The sequence below is a fragment of the Martes martes genome, assembly GCF_963455335.1.
Source record: "Martes martes genome assembly, chromosome: 3".
NCBI lineage: Eukaryota > Metazoa > Chordata > Mammalia > Carnivora > Mustelidae > Martes > Martes martes.
In genome coordinates, this window is record NC_137890.1 from 150,049,223 (window position 1) to 150,069,479 (window position 20,257).

General features: G+C 51.5%; 1 protein-coding gene across 1 annotated transcript in view; it reads right to left on the reverse strand.

The window, feature by feature from the left end:
- The window catches only part of SNED1 (sushi, nidogen and EGF like domains 1), a gene marked incomplete at both ends in the record, with an annotated part of 84,320 nt that overhangs the window by 7,129 nt on the left and 56,934 nt on the right, over positions 1-20,257 (reverse strand). Inside the window, 10 exons of the mRNA XM_080799850.1 lie at positions 5,620-5,733; positions 7,302-7,384; positions 7,468-7,612; positions 8,766-9,047; positions 9,809-9,921; positions 11,465-11,648; positions 13,148-13,444; positions 13,911-14,024; positions 15,030-15,143; positions 15,497-15,610. Coding sequence (XP_080655976.1) covers positions 5,620-5,733; positions 7,302-7,384; positions 7,468-7,612; positions 8,766-9,047; positions 9,809-9,921; positions 11,465-11,648; positions 13,148-13,444; positions 13,911-14,024; positions 15,030-15,143; positions 15,497-15,610 — 1,560 coding nt within the window. The remainder of the gene's footprint in view (positions 1-5,619; positions 5,734-7,301; positions 7,385-7,467; positions 7,613-8,765; positions 9,048-9,808; positions 9,922-11,464; positions 11,649-13,147; positions 13,445-13,910; positions 14,025-15,029; positions 15,144-15,496; positions 15,611-20,257) is intronic.

The following is a 20,257-nucleotide window of genomic DNA, read 5'->3' on the forward strand; positions in this document are numbered from 1 at the left end:
AGGCTTTAAATCAGCCACTTCTCAAAGACCTCTGGTTTCTTTTATTGGGCATCTAGAGCCCATAGTCTGGGTGCCTGAGGTACTCACTGCTCCTGGGGGGGGTCAGTGCTTGAGGACTTTTTGGTAGAACTAGGAACTTAGATTTAAGAATAAATATAAGCAAATTGTGAGTTTACATCAATAGTTAAGGGAAACACAGGCCTTTACTTCCTTGATTTTTAAAAAAAATTTAAAAAAAATTTTTTTAAAGGTTTTATTTGAGAGAGAATGAGCATTGGTGGGGAGGGGCAGAAAGAGAAGCAGACTCCCCACTCAGCAAGGAGCCCACGTGGGGCCTGATCCCAGGACCCTGAGATTATTGAGCATCTGAAGGCAGATGCTCAACCGACTGAGCCACCCAGCCACCCCTTAATTTCCTTGATTTTATATTGTGTCTCTTTACACTGAAAATCTTGGTGACATTGATAAAATTATTTTCATTACTCCACAATGTACATGTAACAGTTCTAAAAAAATTACCAGCATTACTACTAGCATTAAGAGCTTTGAGTGCCACTTTAAATTTCTTGCAATCCTTGTAATAAGTTATTAGAATATATCCCTCTAGGAATGAATGACTAGAAGGCTATTTTTAAAATCACTTGAGATACCTTTTTCCTGTGTGGTTATGCCATCAACGGGATAAATGAGTTTATTGCAGTTTGTTTTCAATTTTTAGGTGTTGCTTTTTATGTGAGTCATTAAAAATTTTTTCCTTGGTCCTAAAATCTAAATTACAGAGATACATTCAGAGAAGTCTAGCATCCATCTCCATACTTTTACTTCCTCATTCTTTCCTTCCTCATATAACCATTTTTTATTAGTTTTACTTCTTTTAAATATAAGAAAATAGGTATATTTATATTTCCCTTCACCACTTTCCTATACAAAGGGGATACCCTAAACACTGTTCTGCACATGACATTTTAAAAACCATTTTGTTGAGATAGAACTTAAATACCATATAATTCACCCATTTTAAGTTCTTAGCATATTCAAAGATATGTGCACCCATCACAGTAGTCAATTTTGGAATGTTTTTATCATTTTGGAAAGAAACCGCCTACCCTTTAATTGTCACTCTCCGTACCTTCACCCCACCCTCAGTGCCAAGCAACCACTGATCTACTTCCTGTCACTGTAGATTTCCCTATTCTGGACTTTCATAGGAATGGAATCATATGGAGTCCTTTGTGACTAGCTTCTTTTACTTATGATGCTTTCAAGGTTCATCTTATCTTATAGCCTGTGTCAGTACTTCATATGGTGGGATAATGTTCCATTGTGTGGATAGACCATGTTTTGTTTATCCATTCATCAGTTGGAGGACATTTTGGTTGTTTCCATCTTTTGGCAATGTGCATGATGCTCTTATGAACATTCATGTACAAGTCCCTGTGTGGGCATCTGTTTTCATCTCTTTTGGGTATATACATACCTAGGAGTATATACCTAGGGATTTTCTGGGTCATATGATAACTCTGTGTTTAATTCTTTGAGGAATGACCAGACTCTTGTTTACCCCAAAGCAGTTGTACCACTTTGCATTCCCGCCAGCAGTGTTTGCAGTTCTAGCTTCTACACATCCTCACTGTGCTAGCTGCATCTCTTCATTCCAGCCATCCTAGCTACTGTGAAGTGGCATCTCACTGTGGTCTTGATTAGCGTTTCCCTGATGACTGATGATGTCAGTCATCTTTTTCATGGGCTTCTTGGCCATTTGTGTATCCTCCTTGGAGAAACAAGTGTTCAGATCCTTTGCCTATTTCTTAATTGGGTTATTTTCCTTTTATTCAGCCACATGAGTTACTTATATATTTTACATACAAATGCCTTTCAGGTATATGATTTGCAGATATTTTCTCTCATTCTCTAGGTTGCCTTCTCACTCCCTGATGGCATCCTTTGAAGCACAAAAAGCTTTACAGTGTCTTTTTTTTCTCTTTTGTTGTTCATGCTTTCGGTATCATATCTAAAATCTTTTGCCACACTCAAGGTCATGAAGATTTGCACATGTCTTTTCCTAAGAGTTTTATAGTTTTAGTTGGTAGATTTAGGTATTTCATCTGTTTTGAGTTTATTTTGTATATGGTGTGAGGTAGGGGTCTGACTTCATTTCTTTTGCATGTAGATATCCAGTGTTCCCTTCCTCCATTGAATGGTCTTGGCCCCTTGTTGAGATCAGTTGACCACAGATGTATGGGTTTATTTCTTGACTCAATTCTATTCCATTTATCATAAGTCTGTCCTTCTGCCAGTTTCTCACTGAAACCTTTAAAAAAATTTTTTTAATTTTTTTTAAAAATCAAGGAAGTAAAGGCCTGTGTTTCCCTTAAGTTTTGACAATAGGGGGTCAAATAGGACATGAAATTTAGACACTATAAACAATTGTACAGAGATATTTTATGACAACCTTACAGAACATGGCAGTGTGCAGGGGTATTTAGAACCTGCGAGCCTGTGCCAGCAGTCCTCACCCTTTGTAACTGGGACACCAGGCTGCAGAGCCTGACTGATAATTTGTTCCACTCCTGGGCAGCTGAGACCTGAAGCCTGCAGTTCCTGCAGCAGTGGGGTTTCTCCCAGGGCACTGCCCACTATAGCCTCACCCTGTGAAGTCAGCCCCCCTAAGTCTGAGTTTGTTGTAACATGCATGCCCATTAAAGTAAAAACAAAAACAAACAAACAAAACAGAGATGGCTGTTTTGAACAGGGTAGGAGACAGGGATATGGCTGCAGTCTGGAGTGGTGGCAGTGGGTGGATCCTATGTGACAATAAGTTACAGAGTAAAGAGGTTTAAGTTCTGCCCTTGCCTGCTGTTGGCCAAGGATGGAAACTACCTGCCTCTCTCTGGTGTCCAGGGGATAAAACCGGGAGAGTTCCAAAGCCCTTTTGGAGTGAGGATTGGAGAAAACAGGAAGAATTTGACTAGTCTTAGTGTCCACTCCAGATCTCCATGGTGGCAGGTTATAATCTTGGGAACCCTCCTCCTCTCTATGAGCTACCATGAGCTGTGCCATACCAAAGGTCCGGCCCTAACCTGGGAGTTGCTTGATGAGAAAACGCCAGTCAAGAGTGTTAATTGTGCTCTTTGGGTGTCTAGGGCTCTCTGGAGATCCTCCTTTCCATGAGAAAGAAAAGTCTAATAGCTTCCAGAGAAAATAGGCAGATACCCTACAAGGAAACAAGAGCAAGACTGACATGCATGGAGAGCAACACTGGACAGAAGATGACAAGGGAAGTGTTTGAAGAACTGAAGGTAGAGGACCTCTGAACCTTGAATTTTATACCCACTCCAATTGCCCTTCAAATGTGAGAGCTACTAAGTATTTTCAGGCATATAGGGCCTCAAACATTTGGCCAGGTAAAGTACCAGTAAGTACTTTGATGGGATTTGATAAGATGATTGTAAACTTTTGTAGAAGACCAAGAGCAGGTGACACTGAGGTCAAAGGGAGCAGGTGGGCACTGCGGGACAGCAAACCTCCCTAAACATAGTGCCATTGAAACTCCTGGTGTTGGCTCTAGGAAGTCCAAACAGTGGATCAGAGCATTGGACCCAGAGCCTTTGGTCAATACCAATGAAAGATGCTTGATTGTATCAGCATCCAAGAGACACAAATCCATATCCCAAGGGGCGCCCTTCACACCCATGCTGCTGGCAGGATCTGGAAACACAGCAAGATCAGGTCTGGAGAGACTGGATTAACCACATCTCTTGATCATGGCTGGACAACTGTCAACTGATGTCCCCACTTAGAAAACAATTTAGTGTCTTCTTGAGACTGGGGCTTTCATACATTCTATGCCCTAGTATCTGTATTGCACACGTGCCAGAAGACATATGTAAGAAGAGCAGAGCGGCCCAGGGACCATCTGAGCTGAGCAGACGAGGCCATGGTGAGGTTACTGGCAGACCAGATGCTCAGTCGGGAATAAGCGAGCTGCGTCCACACACAGCAGCACTGATCAGCTTCACTGCAGACATGCAGCGAGAACACAGGTCAGGGAGGCTGTACACAGCCAGGCTCTCACCTTGTAACAAGAAACCTACAATTGTTCAGGCACATGTGGATATGTAGCAAGATCCCTTCTCCCCACTGCCCACCCTGCAGCAGAGCAAAGGGACCATAAACACGAAATTCAGGCTCGAGGTGAACGGGGGACAACAGCAAGATACGAGTTCCTACTCATGTTCTAGTTCATGGGTTCCAGATCTAAAGGCCATCATCTTATCAAAAGCTAACTTACTAAAAAAAAAAATGCTAACTTACTAAACTAAATAAAAGGTGCTGTCATGGACCCATATCAGATGTAACAGGAACAAAAAACCGTGATTCACTGGGTGCACCTGGGGGATGTTAATGATTTTTTCCCCCTATTTATCACCTAAAATCACTTTTGCCCATCCCCTGGCCAGCCTGCATCCCTTACATTAGCAAACACTGCAGACTACAGGGACATCTGGAGCCAGTCTGGTACCACCTTGAACCTCTCCTTCAGAAGGCACCCAGGAGAGGTCATTCACATCCCACTAGTTCCTGAGTTTTATGAAATGAAATGTCTAATATTGGGGAGGGCTAACAACACAAACTGTCCAATGAAACATGTGCTTTTCTCACTTATGAGGCAATGGCAACATGCGTGTCTTTACTCTGAACCCCACCATAACTAACAGAATCATTTCCTGGCTGCATCCGACTCTTGCTACTCGCCAGGGCCAGCCCCCGTTCCAGGCTTTGCACCACGAGGGGAGCCTGCTGGCTGTGGCTTTGCTGGGGCCACTGTCTGCCACCACACTCTCCAGCTCAGGTTCTCCTGACGCCTCTGTCCTTGGGTAGCCTGGGGCAGGTCTGCAGGTGGCATGTATCTTCAGATGGGGCATCCTGGGCACTTGGCTCACCCTTAGTGAGTACCCTACCTTCCCTTTGGTCTGGTTGCTACGTGAGCAGAGTCTGAACCACTGGGTCCTAGAAGAACTATCCCTGGAAGGCCAGAGCCCCAAGGGTTAGAGCAAGGAGGGAAGGTAGAGCCAGAGTCTGAGTTGGTATAAGGAACACATGCCCAAAGGGGAAATGCCCTGTAAGAATGTCCTGCAGGGGTGTTGCCTCACCCTGCAGGGGTGGGTCTCCCCAGACAGGTCCGTGCCCCGTGTGCCCAGCAAGGCCCTGCTGGCCCTGTGCACCGAGCGTGGGTCTGCCTGGCCACCCTCTGTGTGGAACACACTCAGTGGCTGCCCCTCCATGTCCACCATGTCCTGCTGCACATCTCCTCTGTGGAGAGGTGCGGGGTGAGCTCAGCTTTACGTGGAGGGAAGGAGGGGCCATCTCTGCAATGGAGGGTCAGTCCCTCCAAGGCAGACCTGGGTAGTCTGGGGGACTCTGCTTTCTAGGCTTGTTCCTTGTCTGTAAAAGCATCATCTGGTTCACCCCACCCTTTCCAGAATGACGAGCTTGGTTGCTCCTTGGGCAGCTCTCAGTCTGCCACTTCTTCATTATGGGTGCCCCCCCGCCCCCACCTACGGCCCTTAAGGCCCCCCTAGGATGGTTAGCTCTGAAAGTCCACGCCTGCTGACTTACTTTCCCCATTCTTGTCACTGCGGTGTTCAGGAAGCTGGAGGGCCAGGCTGACCTGCTCAGGCACCTGCTTTGGGGCCTCCTCCATGTTTTCAAGCTGCACCGGAGCCGTGGGTTCTAGGAGAAATCAGAATGTTCCAGTGTGCTGACCCCGAAGCTTGCTGCCTCATGCCCAGGATTGTTCTTGGGCTGCCTTCTAGAGCTGCTTCTCTCCCTTGGGGTATAGAGATTGCTGTGGTAAGGGCTCGGTGTGGCCCATTCATCTGCTGACCATTCCCACCATTGGGGCAGAGTCCCCTGGGCCCCAGAGCTGCCTTCAGCAAGATAGCTTTTCTCCAGGTGGGGGCCAGCCCTAACCCTCCTGCTGAACCTCAGAGCTGCTTTGGTGAAGGTCACCGGTAGCCTGAGGCTGGGCGAAATGTCCTATCTGACCCAATGGCCCCATCCTTCCAGGTGGCTGATGCTGTGCTATCCTTCTTATGGTCAAATTCCACTCTCTGCTCCCTCCACCCCTGCTTCTTGGGGCTGTGATGCCTCTTCCCTCTACATCTACCCTCAGGCAGACCTTGTGCTTGGCCAACCCTAAATGCAAGTCAGCTTCTCTGTGGGGTCCCTGCCTGTGCATTTGGGCTTTTTATGATTGCTTCTGTGGCTTTAGGAGGGTGTCTGGGTCACAGCCTAGCCTGCCCAGCTTCCTAGACACCTCTTTCTGGTCATCATGTCTGGTGAGCCCTTCTGCTCCTTCCCTGCTGGTCACGGGGGCTGCGATGCCCCCACCTGCTCATCACTGTCCCTTTTCTTCCCTGGCCTGGGAATGTTTGTGCTAGTTGAGAATTCTCACTAAACTGATAATTAGGTTCTGTGCCAGGGAATTCCATGAGAACAGGACCTGGTTTACAGGTGAGGACGGGACCTGGGCTGCCCTGCCTAGGGTCCTAAGGGCCTTGAGGGCAGGGGCAGCCCATGGGCATGCAGCTCCTGGCCTGCTGTGCCACAGTCTTGGGGAACACCTTTTAGCCCAACCCCTCCTGCTAAACCATGTGGGAAGGGGCCAGGGCATCTCAACCCAGCGCTCATGCCCTGTGGTGCTAGGGCCAGGCAGGCCACTGGTCTGCCACAAGTGGTCCATTAGTGGTCCATTAGTCCAGGCTGAGGAGGATCTGAACCTGGGACACAGTCTCTTAAGTGACGGAGAGGTGCAGTCTGCAGACTGTAACGTGCGTGCCAATCACTTGGCTTCTTATTAAACACAGATTCCAACTGCACAGCTCTGGGTGGGATCCTGCCCATCTAGAACCCCCTGGGCGAGGCTGGTGCTGCTGGTCCGAGTATCTCGCTTTGAGTAGCAAGGAGTTAGATGGTACTATGTTCTCTTGCTTCCTGCTCTCTAAGCTACACTGGGACTCCTGGCTTGGTAAGCCCAGCTTCTGCGCCTCAAACCTCCTCCTGACCCTGAGCCCTGCCAACAGCCTGCACTTCAAACCATTCTGCCATATTGGGATGGCCCCTGTGAGCCTGTGCAGATGCAAGGGCCTGCGTTGTGCTGCGCGTCCCTGTTGGAGGTGGTATCCGGTGCTTGGGGTGGTCTTTAAGCCCAGGTGTTAGGGGCCTCGTCCCTCATCGTGCTGAGGACATGGGCCTGAGGAGGTGGCAGTGAGGCCCCTGAGGCTGGCCGAGGCACTCACGCGATCTCACGGTGACCGATTTGCCAGGCGAGCCCCCAAACTTGGCACTCACTCGCCCTCTGCCGTCCACCAGCTCTGAGAACCTGCCAAGGGAGTCACCATGGGTCACCGCCACAGAGTGCGTGCCTGGGGCCACGCGCTCTGGGGGGGATGGCCGAGGCTGCACCTGGGGGCCGGGGTCTGGGTTTCAGGCGCGTCGCGGTCACTGAGCAGGCGCAGCTCTGGCAGGCGTGCGGGCGGGGGTCTGTTTCTGAGCACTCGGGGATGCAGTCCCTCCCTGTGCCAGCGTCTGTCGGCGCCGTCCCTCGAGGCTGCAGGTGGGTGGGAGGAGTGGGTGGCTGCATGAGGCTGGTCCCGCCAGGCCTCTTAGAGGGGAGCACTGGAGACGGTGTGTGTGGCCCCGAGGCCTCTTGGTGGCTTTGTGGGACCTCGTGGGTTTGTGACTTTCTAGCAAGCCCAAGCCCTGCTCCCTGCCCACCCCCTGCATCCCATCCCAGGAGTCAGAGGGCCAGCTCGTCTAGCCCACCCTAGGCCCAGGATCTCTATCTACAGGGCATGGCCTGCCACTCGGACCTGACAGGACACCCCCACATGCCCAGAGAGTGAGGATGAGGCTTCTCTGTGGGTCCTTGTCTCCTAACTGTGCCCCCAGCCCTCCCTTGGGCAGGTATGCCTGCAGCTGCATAAGGTCTGACCCTCTTGCATGGTGCCTGTGTATCTGCTCTCGGGAGTTCTGTTCTGCCCCAGCCACTATCCGCCTCCCTGCACACTCGTTTCACCCCATTGCCCTCTCCGCAGCGTCTGTCTAGATGCACCCTCTCCCTACAGCACCTTCTCCGGGCTCCAGCATGGCAACAGGGTCATGCAGGACCTGCTAGGACTCCACGGGCCTCCAGTGTGCTGGGGAGCAGACCACATCTTTAGTGTGGCCTGAGGCTCTGTGCTCCTCAGCTGTTTCCTCCCTCTGTGTGTCCACGTGGGTCTCCCTTCCTACCTCTCCCAGGCCACCCCTCCCCATGCCCATCCTGACCCTCTCTCCCATCTTTCTGTCCAGAGGCTCCTCGTGGGTCGGGCCTGGCTGTGAGGCCACTCCCTGGGGACAAGGTGAGGAGGGATATGCTTATGTTTACAAATTCCTAGTGCATGGACCCTGCACTGACTGTCCGTGAATTCTTCCTTCCCCACTGATTTTCATACCCCCAAATTCTCCTGTGTGAACACAGTCCTGCTTTGTGGTTATCTGATGTTCCTGGGATGGTGTCGCCCATGCGGGTCCTGGGGCTGAGCTGTCTCCTGGGCAAGGATGCCACACCCCAAGGAGGGCAGCCCAGCCTGCTGTTCTGGGGGCCCACAGTGAGCACGAGGGGCTGGGCCACCTTCATGGCCCCATCAGTCCTGAACAGACCGCAAGGCCTGGCCTGCGTGCCATCCCTGCCCCACCATCACTGGCAGGGCCATACTTACAGGTGATGATGTAGAGGTGAGCAGGCTCACTGTGCAGTTGGTCACCCTCAGCGCTCTGCACGGCGGTCACTGATAGCTGGTAGCGCCGTCCTGGCAGCAGGTCCCGCACCGTGTAGGACGTCAGCCTCCCGTTGGGGACGTAGCGGCTCTTGGTGCTCTGGCTGGTGGTCACGTTGATGACATATGCCTCCAGCAAGGTACTGGGAATGGGGGTGTCCCAGACCACATGAGCAGAGGTGGCCGTGACTCTGGCGGCTGTCAGGTTGGCTGGCGGCAGGGGCCCTGATAGGCACGGAGCAGGGAAGGGAGGTGAAAGGGGCCACCACCAAGTTTAAAGATCTGACACGACTGCTGAAGTCTCCTGGAAGCCCTGTGTGGTCATGATGGACAACCTTACAGTCCTAAAGGGTGGTGTAGAGGGGTATTTGCAGCAGCACCTCCTTTTGCCCAAGAGACTCCCCAGCATGCTGCCGGGAAGAAGCCACGGAAGCCCCAGGCCTGCGCAGCCTATCAGCGTCTTCTCCTTTTGATTGCCTAAGCCTGGCCATGTGCACCCTCCTCTGGGGTGTGGGAGGGGGCCAGGCAGGCAGGGAGTGGGCCAGGGTCCCAGCACTCAGGGTCAGTGCCAGGACTTGAGCCGGCCCTCACCACACTCCCCCACCCCGCCATGGGCTATCCATGTGCCTACCCCAGCTGGGCTGTCCTGCAACCTGGAACCTAGACTCTGCCCACATCTTTCCTCCTTACCACACACCCGCCTTGTTCACGGGTCCCTCTGGTGTGGACAACATGACACACTGGCCCCCTCCACATTGGGGAGACCAGAGAGTGGACACTGGGCATTCACCCGCATGCCCTCTGGCCTTTCGCCCAGGAGCCTTTGGGTGCGGATAAACACCCAAGCAGAGGGCTTCCTGGGACGCCTGCCCTTCCTGGCACCTGTGGAAGGGACCTGTGGGATGCCAGGGCCACTTTGGTAGGACTTGGCTGGAGGGAGGTGAGAGCTTGCAAAGGTCCCACAAGACCTGAGGTTGTGTACTCACGAGTCCACACGTGCAGTGGGGTCGAGGCCAGGCTCTCAGTGGGAGGCTCCTGTCCCCCAAGCCCACTGAGGGCAGTCACCTGGATGGTGTATCTCCTTCCTGGCAGCAGGGACCTGTGGGCGGGAAGGCAGGGAGAGGCTCCGCTGCCAGACTGTAACTGCTCCCACACAGGCGGGCCTAGCTGTGGGTGATCCTGCAGGTGGCCTCCTGAATGACCAGATTTGTGGCCTGAGACCTGCGGGTTCCTCACATGGGAACTACTCCCTGATCTGTCTCTGTCTAGTACAGGGCAAGGGTCAAGAATGGCCCACACCTGCCCGGGATGGCTGTGGTGCAGAGGCTGGTGTTCAGGCAGGAGAGGCCAGAAAAGGGCACTTGGAGATCACTATGCAGAAGAGGGTCAATGAGCAGACCCCACTGCCCTCCTGCGGGGCCCTTGGCAGGAGTTCCTGGCAGAGTTCCCAGCACCCTTGTGCATGAGAGGACCTCACTGCCCCCACAGCTCTGTGCAGTGTGGTTCATGCTAAGCACCCATTTCCTCCTGGGTACCCCGAATTGACAGCAGGTGGGGGTGCCCCATGCCCAGCCCCCGATAAAAACCCTGGGTGCTGCGTCTCTCACAGACTCCCCTGAAGACAGCACATCACACATCGTCATGCTGGCTGGTGGCCTGTGTGACTCCATGGGGAAGGGCCCTGGAAGCTCACCCTGGGCCCACCGACTTCTCCCTTCCTGTGCATTGCACTGTTTCTCTCTTGTGAATCCCAGCTGGGAGCACAGCCTCTGCTGAGTTTGGGGGGGCCCTAGTGAGTCATGGGTGGTCCTGGGGACCCTGACTCAGTCACCAGGGCCTCATGTGTGTTTTTGTCACACCAGTCCTTGGAAGTGGGCAGTCCCCACAGAGCAGACCTGGGCGTATGCAGTCAGAGGCACAGCTGACTAGATGGGAGTTTCCTCAACTGGCAGGCACAGATACCCCAGCTAGTCTCCCTCCCCAACTCTCCTGTCTTCCAGCACCGCCCTCCAGCAGGTGTCAGAAGCCTCCCTGGCTGGCGAACCCGAGTGGGCTGAGGCTGTGAAGTCTGAGCCTTCACTGTGGGGCCATTCCAGCATTTACTTCAATCCTCAGCCAGTCTCAATGATTGATTTTCATGTAAGTTGTATTTACTTTGTAGTTTCGTTGTATTTGTAATAAGTAAACATAAGATGTTTACATGCCTACTTTAAGGTTCTAACATACAATTTGAACAATATAAAAATTTAAGACAAGTGTAGGGGTGCCCTGTGTCTCCCTTTCAGAGGGGCCTGCGTGACTCCGGCTAGGATAGTCCTGTACCACTCTCTGGGTGGCTTGGTCTCATTATCTGTGTGGGAGGCATGAACCCCAAGTTTTAGAGTGTCCCTGCATTGTTGGGCACTTTCAAACACCTGTCTGGCAGCACCTGTGAGGGGGCGAGACAGGACTAAGGGCCGGGACAAAGGGGGGTTCTGCTTGTCAGGGCTGAGCAGGTGCTTGTGAAACACAGGAGGCGCACACACACCCCTGCTTCTCAAGGCGGGCGGGGATGGTGGGGAACGGCAGGGGAGGGGCACAGAGGGAGAAGGGAGGAAGCCCTAGAGCCCCGAGGGAAGGGAAGGCTGGCCCCTTGCTCTTACCCAAACGTGAATCTGTCCACACTCTTGTCCATATCAGTGGGTTGGTCCTCCTGGGCCTCAGGATGCCGGATGGACACACGGACGCCACTGACAGTGGCATGACGGATCCTGTGCAGAGCCCACCGCACTGAGATGGTGCTGGCTGTCACATTGGTGACCTCGAGGCCCTCAACTGGGCGGGGTCCTGGGGGGTAACAGGCCCCTTAGCTGGTGGTGGCACCTCCTCGCTCCAGGGGAAGGCAGGTGCTTGAGACCATGAGACAGGACTCAGGAAGTGTGCTGGGTGGGGGGTCACTGAGAGGGGTCCAAGTGAGACGCTGACCCATCTGGGCTTGCTGGCTGCGGCCTTCAGCCACAGAGGGACTAGGGTCAACCGGATAGGCTCCTGCCTGGGGTAGGGGTGCAGGCAGCTTCACCAGAGGCCTGCGGTCTTGAGGCCGTGGGGTGGGGCCCTTGGGACACATGGACCATGGGACCTCCTTTTTCTTTCCCCTGGCTGTTCTGGTTGCACTGACAGTGAACATTTGGGCGATGCTGCAGCCTACCGAGGATAGGAGCTGGGGAAATCTTGGGCTACTATGGGGAAGGGTCTGGGTAGACCACAGGAGCCAGGAGGGGAGCCCTTGTTTCCTAGCAGTGCAGTGCTCAGTCCAGTGGGCAGCATCCCTCCGGCCCACCCTGGTCTCCTGGGGAGACCCCACTCATACTCTGATGGTGGAGGGGTAGGGATGCCATTTCTTCCTAAAGCCAAGCTCAGGCTGAGCCCACTCTGCGACCAAGCTCGCTCTGGTCCTCCTGCTGGCCTAGGTGCATTCTCAGTGCCTCTTAGCTGGCCTTCCCCATCACACACCTCTCCTGAGTCTCTCATCTCATCCCTTGCTTGGCCCTCAATGTCCTCAGGGTCAGTGTCTGGCTCGGGCTGGCAGGTGATACCTGGGCACCTTCCTTCCATGAAGTTCCTGTCCATGCCTCTGAGCAACCTGGCCTCCCTCCTTTCCTAGCGTGAGTCCCCATTGGTGGGTCCTGGCTATCTGGCTTCACAGTGCTCTTGGGGATGGCCCTGCCTGCCTGCTTTGACCTGTACTAGTACCTGGTGTGGTGGGAGCAGAGCCGCTGTGTGCTGGCTATGCTCTGAACCCCTACCAGCTGCCCTTATGGACCCTCATGGACCCTCATGGACCCCATGCTGCCCAGGGGGCCACTGCCCCATCCATGGTCCTTCCTCCAGCCTCCAGCACCCCCTTCCACAGTCTCCCATGCCTACCTGGCCTCTACCTACCATAGGTTCCTCCCTGTGGAGAACCAGGCCCTCCCCTGTAGATCCCAGAAGCAGATGAGCCAGGTAAGGCCCCAAGGCCTCCCTAGACTATGCTTCCCCCTCCTGTGCAGCTGCACCCCCAGAGGCATCCGCCCTGGCAGCCCCCTTCTCTAGAACTGCCACCAATAGGCTCTGTCCCCACCCCCTCAGAGTTGCTGTCTCCCCCCTCAGCATGTTGGGGTGACCTCCTGGGAGCCTTGCTTGTCCCTTTGGCACCCCCCCAGCATGGGCTGGCCCCTGGCAGGTGCCTTCTTGGGGAGCCCCCCAACTTCTCCCATGGCCTCACTCCTAAGCCACAGCACTGTGGGGCCCCTGGCCAGTGTGCCTCTCCTGGTGGCCCCAGGCACATCCAGGTGGGCACTCACGTGTGCGGGTCAGCAGCAGCACTGGCCTGCTGATGTCATTCTTGTTGTTGGCATTGCGCTTGACTGAGAACACAGAGATGTTGTAGGCTCTGCCGGCTGCAAGGGCACGCAGCTGGTGCGAGGAGCGGCTCCGGTCCACAAAGTCTGTGCGGCGGTAGGCACCGTCTGAGGATGTGTAGGTAACTGCGTAGCCATCGAGCATCTGCCTGGCGCCCTGGCCTTCAGGTGGACGCCAGGAGATGGAGACCCCACTCTCTTCCACTTGCTCCACCTTGAGGGCCGTTGGTGGGAAGAGCTCTTCAGGGTTTCCATCAAGAACAAGGGAGGGGTGGTCAGCTGTCAGCCACAGAAACCCTGGCCTCCAGCCAGGCGTCTCACCTGGTGGCTCTCGGGCCTGTCCCCCCGGGGCGGAGGTGGGCAACTGCTGGTGGGGAGCCCGCTCCTGTTGCCACAATGGGCCGTTTCACCTGGTCTCTGGCCTGTGCCTCCTGGAGGACCTCATGAATGTGTGCGCAGGTGACTGCCTTTGCCCTCCATGGAGGGGGTGGGTGTGTATCTCAGATGTGTGTGTATCTGTGACTGTATTTATGGCTCCTGGGTGGTTCTATACCCCTTCCTGCTGCTTGGGCAGAGCCCATGTAAGCGACTGCCTAGACACTTTGCCCTGGGGGTGCTCAGCACTTTGACCTGTCCCCTGAGGGGTCTGTGCCCTCTGAGGGAGGAGGGAGGCCCACCCGCTGCGCTGGCACCTTTGCCACCTCACCTTTGGCACAATCCTTGCCCGTGTAGCCCACTTTGCAGGTGCAGCTGTGGGACCCATTGCTGGCCAAGCAGTAGCCGCGGCCCCCACAAGGGCTGGAGAAGCAGGGGTCACTCACTGGGGAAGAGGAAAGGAGCAGTGAACACTGGGGCCTTAGCCTCTCCCCCAGTGGGACCCTTGCTGTTAGGGGCAACAGGTCCTTCCTGTGTGGGCATGTTTGTGGGGTGCATGTGGCTGGAACCATCACAGGAAGCGATCTGAAGAGGTGAGGGAGGGAAATGCAGGGCTTGCCAGAGGGGAAATGCAGGGCTTGCCAGAGGTCCCAACGGGAGGCTGGGCATGTCATCCCACCACTACTCCCAAGCCAAGGTAGTCTGGTAGGCGGTGACTCAGGGTGGGGTGAGCACAGGGCTGGCCTTTTCTGCGGAGCAACTGGCAGCCAGGGCAGCCTCCCTCTGCACTGGGGCTGTGGGCACCGAGGGGACCTGAGCTCCCCAGGCCAGGGCCAGGACCTGCAGGTTCCCAGTGAAGCTGCAGGAGCCCCCTTATCACTGTCATGGCCACTAACCGTGTTCCAGGTGTGCCCTTACCTACCCCAAGCTTGTACAGTGAGATTCCTTGGCCACAAATGGCCCCCACGATGCTTATGCTGGGGCTACCAGCACCCACAGTCCCTGGGCCTAAGACCTCACCCCCCAGCAGAACCTTCACCAGCCCAGCAGCCTCGCACAGCCCGCACAGCCCACACAGCCACACAGCGCAGTGCTGCCAGCCAAGCCCAGCGTCAAGGCTAGAACAGGACCTGCCCCTGGGACACACCCATCCTAGGAGGAGAGCTGAGACCAGCAAATTGAAGAGACAGTTGCAGAGAGTTGCAAGTCCTATAAAGAAGGAAAATGGGCAGAGAATTCCCAGGTGTAAGGAGAGGTGGGTCCTGGGATGCTGGGGCTGCAGCGAGCTCTGCCCACCCAGGCTGGCCATGGAGCCAGCCTCGTCTCTTGAGGTGAAGTAGGGCCATTGGAGGGGCAAGTGCAAGAGGTGGGTAGCTAGCATCAGGGCACCCAGCAGAGGCCTGAGTAAGGGGCCTCTGGAGGAGCCGGGGCTTGGCCTCTGCCTCCCTACCTGTCTCACAGTGGTAGCCGAAGAAGCCCTCTGGGCAGACGCACAGGTAGGCCCCGCCACCGTTCTCACACCGGCCTCCGTGCTGGCAGGGGCTGGAGTGGCAGCCATCCACCTCTGGAGAACACCCAGAGAGTTGGCCAGAGCCGCCAGGGGGTGTCTGGGGGAGGGAGGAGAGGATAGCGGGAAGAAGGGAAGGGGGATCGAGGAGAGATGCCAAGGAGAGATGCTGGGTGTGGAGGGGGGGTGTTGCTGGGGAAATCCCCCTTAGCCTTGGAACTCCCTTCCCGGGGTCCCTCCCCCTGGGGGGGCCTGTCCAGCTGGGCCAGGGGCCCAGCCATTTCCCTCCGCTCGCTGAGCAGCCCAGGGTCTACGCTTGTTGAAAACAGGTTTGTCCAGGGCGTCCAGGGCATCACGAATGTGGATGAGGGCCCAGCCACTCAGGGGACCCACCCAAGCACAGCGCCTACCTGTCTCGCAGTGGACTCCAGTGAAGCCTGCAGGGCACTGGCAGACAAAGGCCCCTGGGAGGTCCCTGCAGGAGCCTCCATTTCTGCAGGGCTGTGCTTGGCACTCATCTGTCTCTGCAGAGACAGGGGCACTTGTTTGTCTCTGCAGAAACAGGACAGGAGGCTGCAAGGCCCTACACAGTCTCCAGAGAGGTGGGACACAGGCCCCACACGGCCGTACACAGGGCTGCACGGCCCTGTGTGGGCTCTATGTGGACCTCCAGGGGCCTCCACAGCCACCAAGATTTCATGTGTGCTCTGAGGCTTTAGCCTGACACCCACCCTCTCCACTGTCCACTTGACAAAGGCCCTACCCCAGGTCACTCCCGCATTTCACTGTCCGGGCTTCTCAGGGGCCTGGGCACATCCTAGGCCTGGCTCTCCCTGGAGCAGGGTCTCTGTCTCAGGGCTTAGAGCCCTACCCAGGTGTGTGGGGTACAGGGCTCATCCACCAGTGTACCCCACAGGCCTCCTCTCCCTCTGCTGGATTGGAGCACAGGGCCAGGAGTCAGGGTGTGACTCTCTCCACCCCACCTCCTCTACCCCTGGGGCAGAGGCTGCAGAAGGCAAGAGGAAGTCAAGGTCAGCTTGCTCAGCTGGGCTGTCAGTCTCCCTGGGGAGGTGGAGGCTGAGATGTTTGTAAAGAGAGGCAGGAGTCAGAGAGCAGGCTGTGCTGGGCCAGGCAGCCAGGGGGAGGGACGTGGAGCTGAAACCTGCCCTTACCAGAGCACAAAGGGCCTCCTTCCTGTCCTGTGAAGCAGGAGCCCCCATGCAGGCATGGGATCCACACTCATCAGCTTCTGAGAGGGGAGCCCTGATGTATAGGCACCAGGAGAGACCCCAAGAATAAAGCGGTGTTGTGACTAGAGGCAGTGGTTTGAAGCCAAATATGATGGATGTAGATTAGCTTTGTTCTGAGGAGAGGGACACAATTGTCCAGCACCCCTCAGCCTGGAGAGGCCCAAAAGACCCTGGAGAGGAAGGGTTGGGCAGTGGGCCCCCAGGGGGATGCTCATCATGACCTCAAGGGCTCTCATAGAGCCTGCAGGACTTTACTCCGTGGCTGACAGGTGGCCAGGCCCCATCTTGCCAATTCACATGCAGCTTCCACATATGAGCCCAGTACCTCTGGGGACGAGGCCTTCATTTTAGGATATTTGCCACAGGCTTGTTTTGCATTTTAAATTGGGAATTGGGCTCTGGAATTCCAAGTGTTCAATTTAGAAAAGTTGAATTTTAATGCTTAAAATGTAACGAAATAAATGGTAGTAAGACACCCAGGAGCTAGAGTGCTCACTATCTCCTCAGGTCACACGATTTCCTCGTCCCTTGTGATGCGGATTTTGGGGCTTATGATGTCTTTGCCTCTTTAGTATTTTAAATTTCATGAATTACCTAAACAATGTATAGTTTTGTTTTTGCTATTTATGAATTTTATTAAAAGAATATAGTGATAAATGTATTCTCCTCTCACTGAAAATGATATTAATGAGCTATCTCCATGCTGTTGGGAGATGGGGGTTCTCTGTGTGAACACAACAGTAATAGTCAGCATCCACAGCAGGAGTCTCTTGTACTCTGTCCATTCTCAATTGATGGCATTTGGGTTTGTTTTAGACTTTGTGTTATTATTTTTTTAAAAATGCTTTTATTTCCTTTCATAGCTCCTGGTATAAATGTGCCCATTTTCGTAGATTTAAACCTAGAAGTGGAATCTCTGAGACACAATTTCTATACATGGTCAAATTGATAGGCAGATTACCAAGCCCTTTTCAAAGTGTTTCTATCAATTTACACTCCCTCCAGCAATTTATAAGCAATCCTGTTGATCCACATTACCACCGGTAGATGGCTTTCTAGACTTCTGCAGTTTTGTCAACTGAATGCACCTCCCTGTGCTTTTGATTTGCATTTCACTGCTTACTAATATTTCTCTTGGCTATTTTTTGTTGGCTTTATTATCTCCTCTTCCATGAAAGGCCTCCTCAGTGTTTTGCTGATTTTCCTACTAGGTTTTCTTTTCTTATTGATTCATAGAGTTCTTTATATATTCTTGAAACCAGTCTCATATGTATGTATGTATATGTGTGTGTATGTGTGTGTGTGTGTGTGTATATATACACACACACATATATATAAATAATTTCTTATATAGTCAAGTTTGTGCATTTTTTCTTTTATAGTTAGTGCATTTTTTGTGGCTTAAGAAATCTTTCCTTATCCCAAGGCCAAAAAGATACCACATAAAATTTTGTAGTTTTAGAAAAATGTTTAAGTCCTTAATTAATCTGGAATGAATTCTTGTGTGTGGTGAAGAGTAGGGAACAATGTGATATTTTTCTAAATGCATAACCATTTTATTCCAGCTGTTGTGAAGATTGTCTGATATGCTTTTATAGAAGTTTATAGTTTTAGCTTTTACACTATGTCTGTAATTCATTTCACATACATAAACACTTATCATATTTGGTGCTATTATATATAAGATTGTTCATTTTATCTTATTTTCCAAGTGTTCACTGCTAGACTGTGAAAATATTAAGGTTTTTTATATCACCCCTGTCCTGTGACTCACTTGAATTTGCTTATTTATTCCATAGCTTTTTTGGTAGAATTTCTTTGGATTTCCCATGTGCACGACCATGTCATCTTTCTTCCAGTAGATGTGACTTTTATTTCCTTTTCTTGTCTGTGGCCCTGTCGGGGACCTCCAGAACAATGCTGGAAGGAATCAGTGAAATGGACACACTGCCTTGTTACTTATCACAGCAGTATGCCTCTCACAGTGAAGTACTTTGTTACCTACTGCTGTTTCGTTGATACCCTTCATCAAGTTACAGACAATCCCTTCTATCTACTCTTAGTTTATTAATAGTTTTAAATAGTAGTTGAATATTTTCAAATGATTTTTCTGCATTTATTGAAACGATCATATGGTTTTCTCCTTCATATCCTAATATGGTGAATTATACTTACTGATTTTCAAGTGTTAAACCAACCTGTACTCTTAAGATAAACCCCACTGGGTCATGATGTATTATCCTTTTTATGTAACGATGTGTTTGATTTAGTAATATTTTGTTAGGATTTTTATGTCCATGTTCATGAGGAATATTAGTTTGTAATTTCGTTTCTTTTTCTTTCTTTTTGTGGAGCCCAGTGCAGAGCTTGAACTCACGACCTGAGATCAAGACCTGAGCTGAGATCAAGAGTTGGATGCTTAACACACCGAGCCACCCAGGCAACCCTAATTTTATTTTATTTTTTATAATATCTCTGTCTTGTTTTAGTATCAAGACAATACTGATCTCACACAATGAATCAAGAGCTCTTCTTCCTTTATTCTCTGAAGAAGCTTGTGTGGGGTTAGTATTCTTTTCTTCAGTGTTTGATAGAATTCATCAGTGAGGCAATCCAGTCCTGCCATTTTCTTTGCAGAAAGGTTTTAAATTACATATTAAAATTCTTTAATGATATAGGGCTATTCATATTTTCTATTTATTGTTCTGTCATTTCTGGTAATTTGTGTCTTTCAAGGTATTTATTCCTTTTCTTTAAGTTGCCAGATATATTGGCCTCAACTTGTTCACAGTATCTCTTCCTTGTCCTTTAAATGATGGCAGGATCCTTAGTGACATCTTCTCTTTCATTCTGATATTGTTAATTTTTCTTTTTTATTTCTTGATCAGTATAACTGGAGGTTTATCAATTTTATTGAACTTTTCAAGGAACCAGCTTTTGGTTTCATTGATTTTCTCTGAATATGTCTTTTATAATTACGTTTTCTAATTGTTGTTGATATATTAAAATGCAATTTTATTATAATAACCTGTATCCACTAAACATACTACATTTTCTATCATTTTTAGTAAATTGCTTATAGATTAAGACAACCATACTGCTTATAGATTAAAGCTTGCTTATAAAGACAACAAATACTGACATTCTTACTCCCTACCTTCATATTTTCATGATTTTAATATCTTTTTCTTACTTTATTGCATTGGCTACACTTCCAATATAATATTGATGAGGCTTAGTGACAGTGGGCATCCTTGTCTCCATTTTTTTTTTAAAGAGATGGAGAGAGAGAGGTGGAGGTGTAGGGGGAGAGTGAGAGAGAGCGAATCTTGAGCAAGCTCCATGCTCCACTATGGAGCCTGACACAGGGCTTGATTTCACAACCCTGAGATCATGACCTGATCTGAAATCAAGAGTTGGACACTTACATGACTGAGCCACCCAGGTTCCTCTCATTGTCCCCAGTATTAAGAGGAATGTCTTTCTATTTAGGATAATGTTCATTTGAGGTTTGAGTAGAGGCACAGTAAAAGTACCTCAGAAGCTAATTTCCGTTTTCCTGTTGGTAGCTCAGCATGACTGAGTCAGATCAACAGAAGCACAGGTTTTGAATTCCAGATCCTACCTCTATCAAGGATCAGGAGACTCATTGTTCCACAGCTCTCTTGATGTAATCTGTATTCTATCTCTATACATGTGTAAAGTTAGTGCTTGGCCACACATAGTGTGACGAGTCTGGCTACGCCCAGCCTAAGCACACCGCTCTGTGGGATGATACACACTTCGGGGGTTATGCAGGCTCTGCTACATCTCTCTTTTAAGTTTTTCCTCCAATAAGTCCTATATATTTTATACCACATGTTATTAGAGGTGTGTATGTGCATGTGTGTGTATATGTGATGTGATTTTTATCTGGTAAGG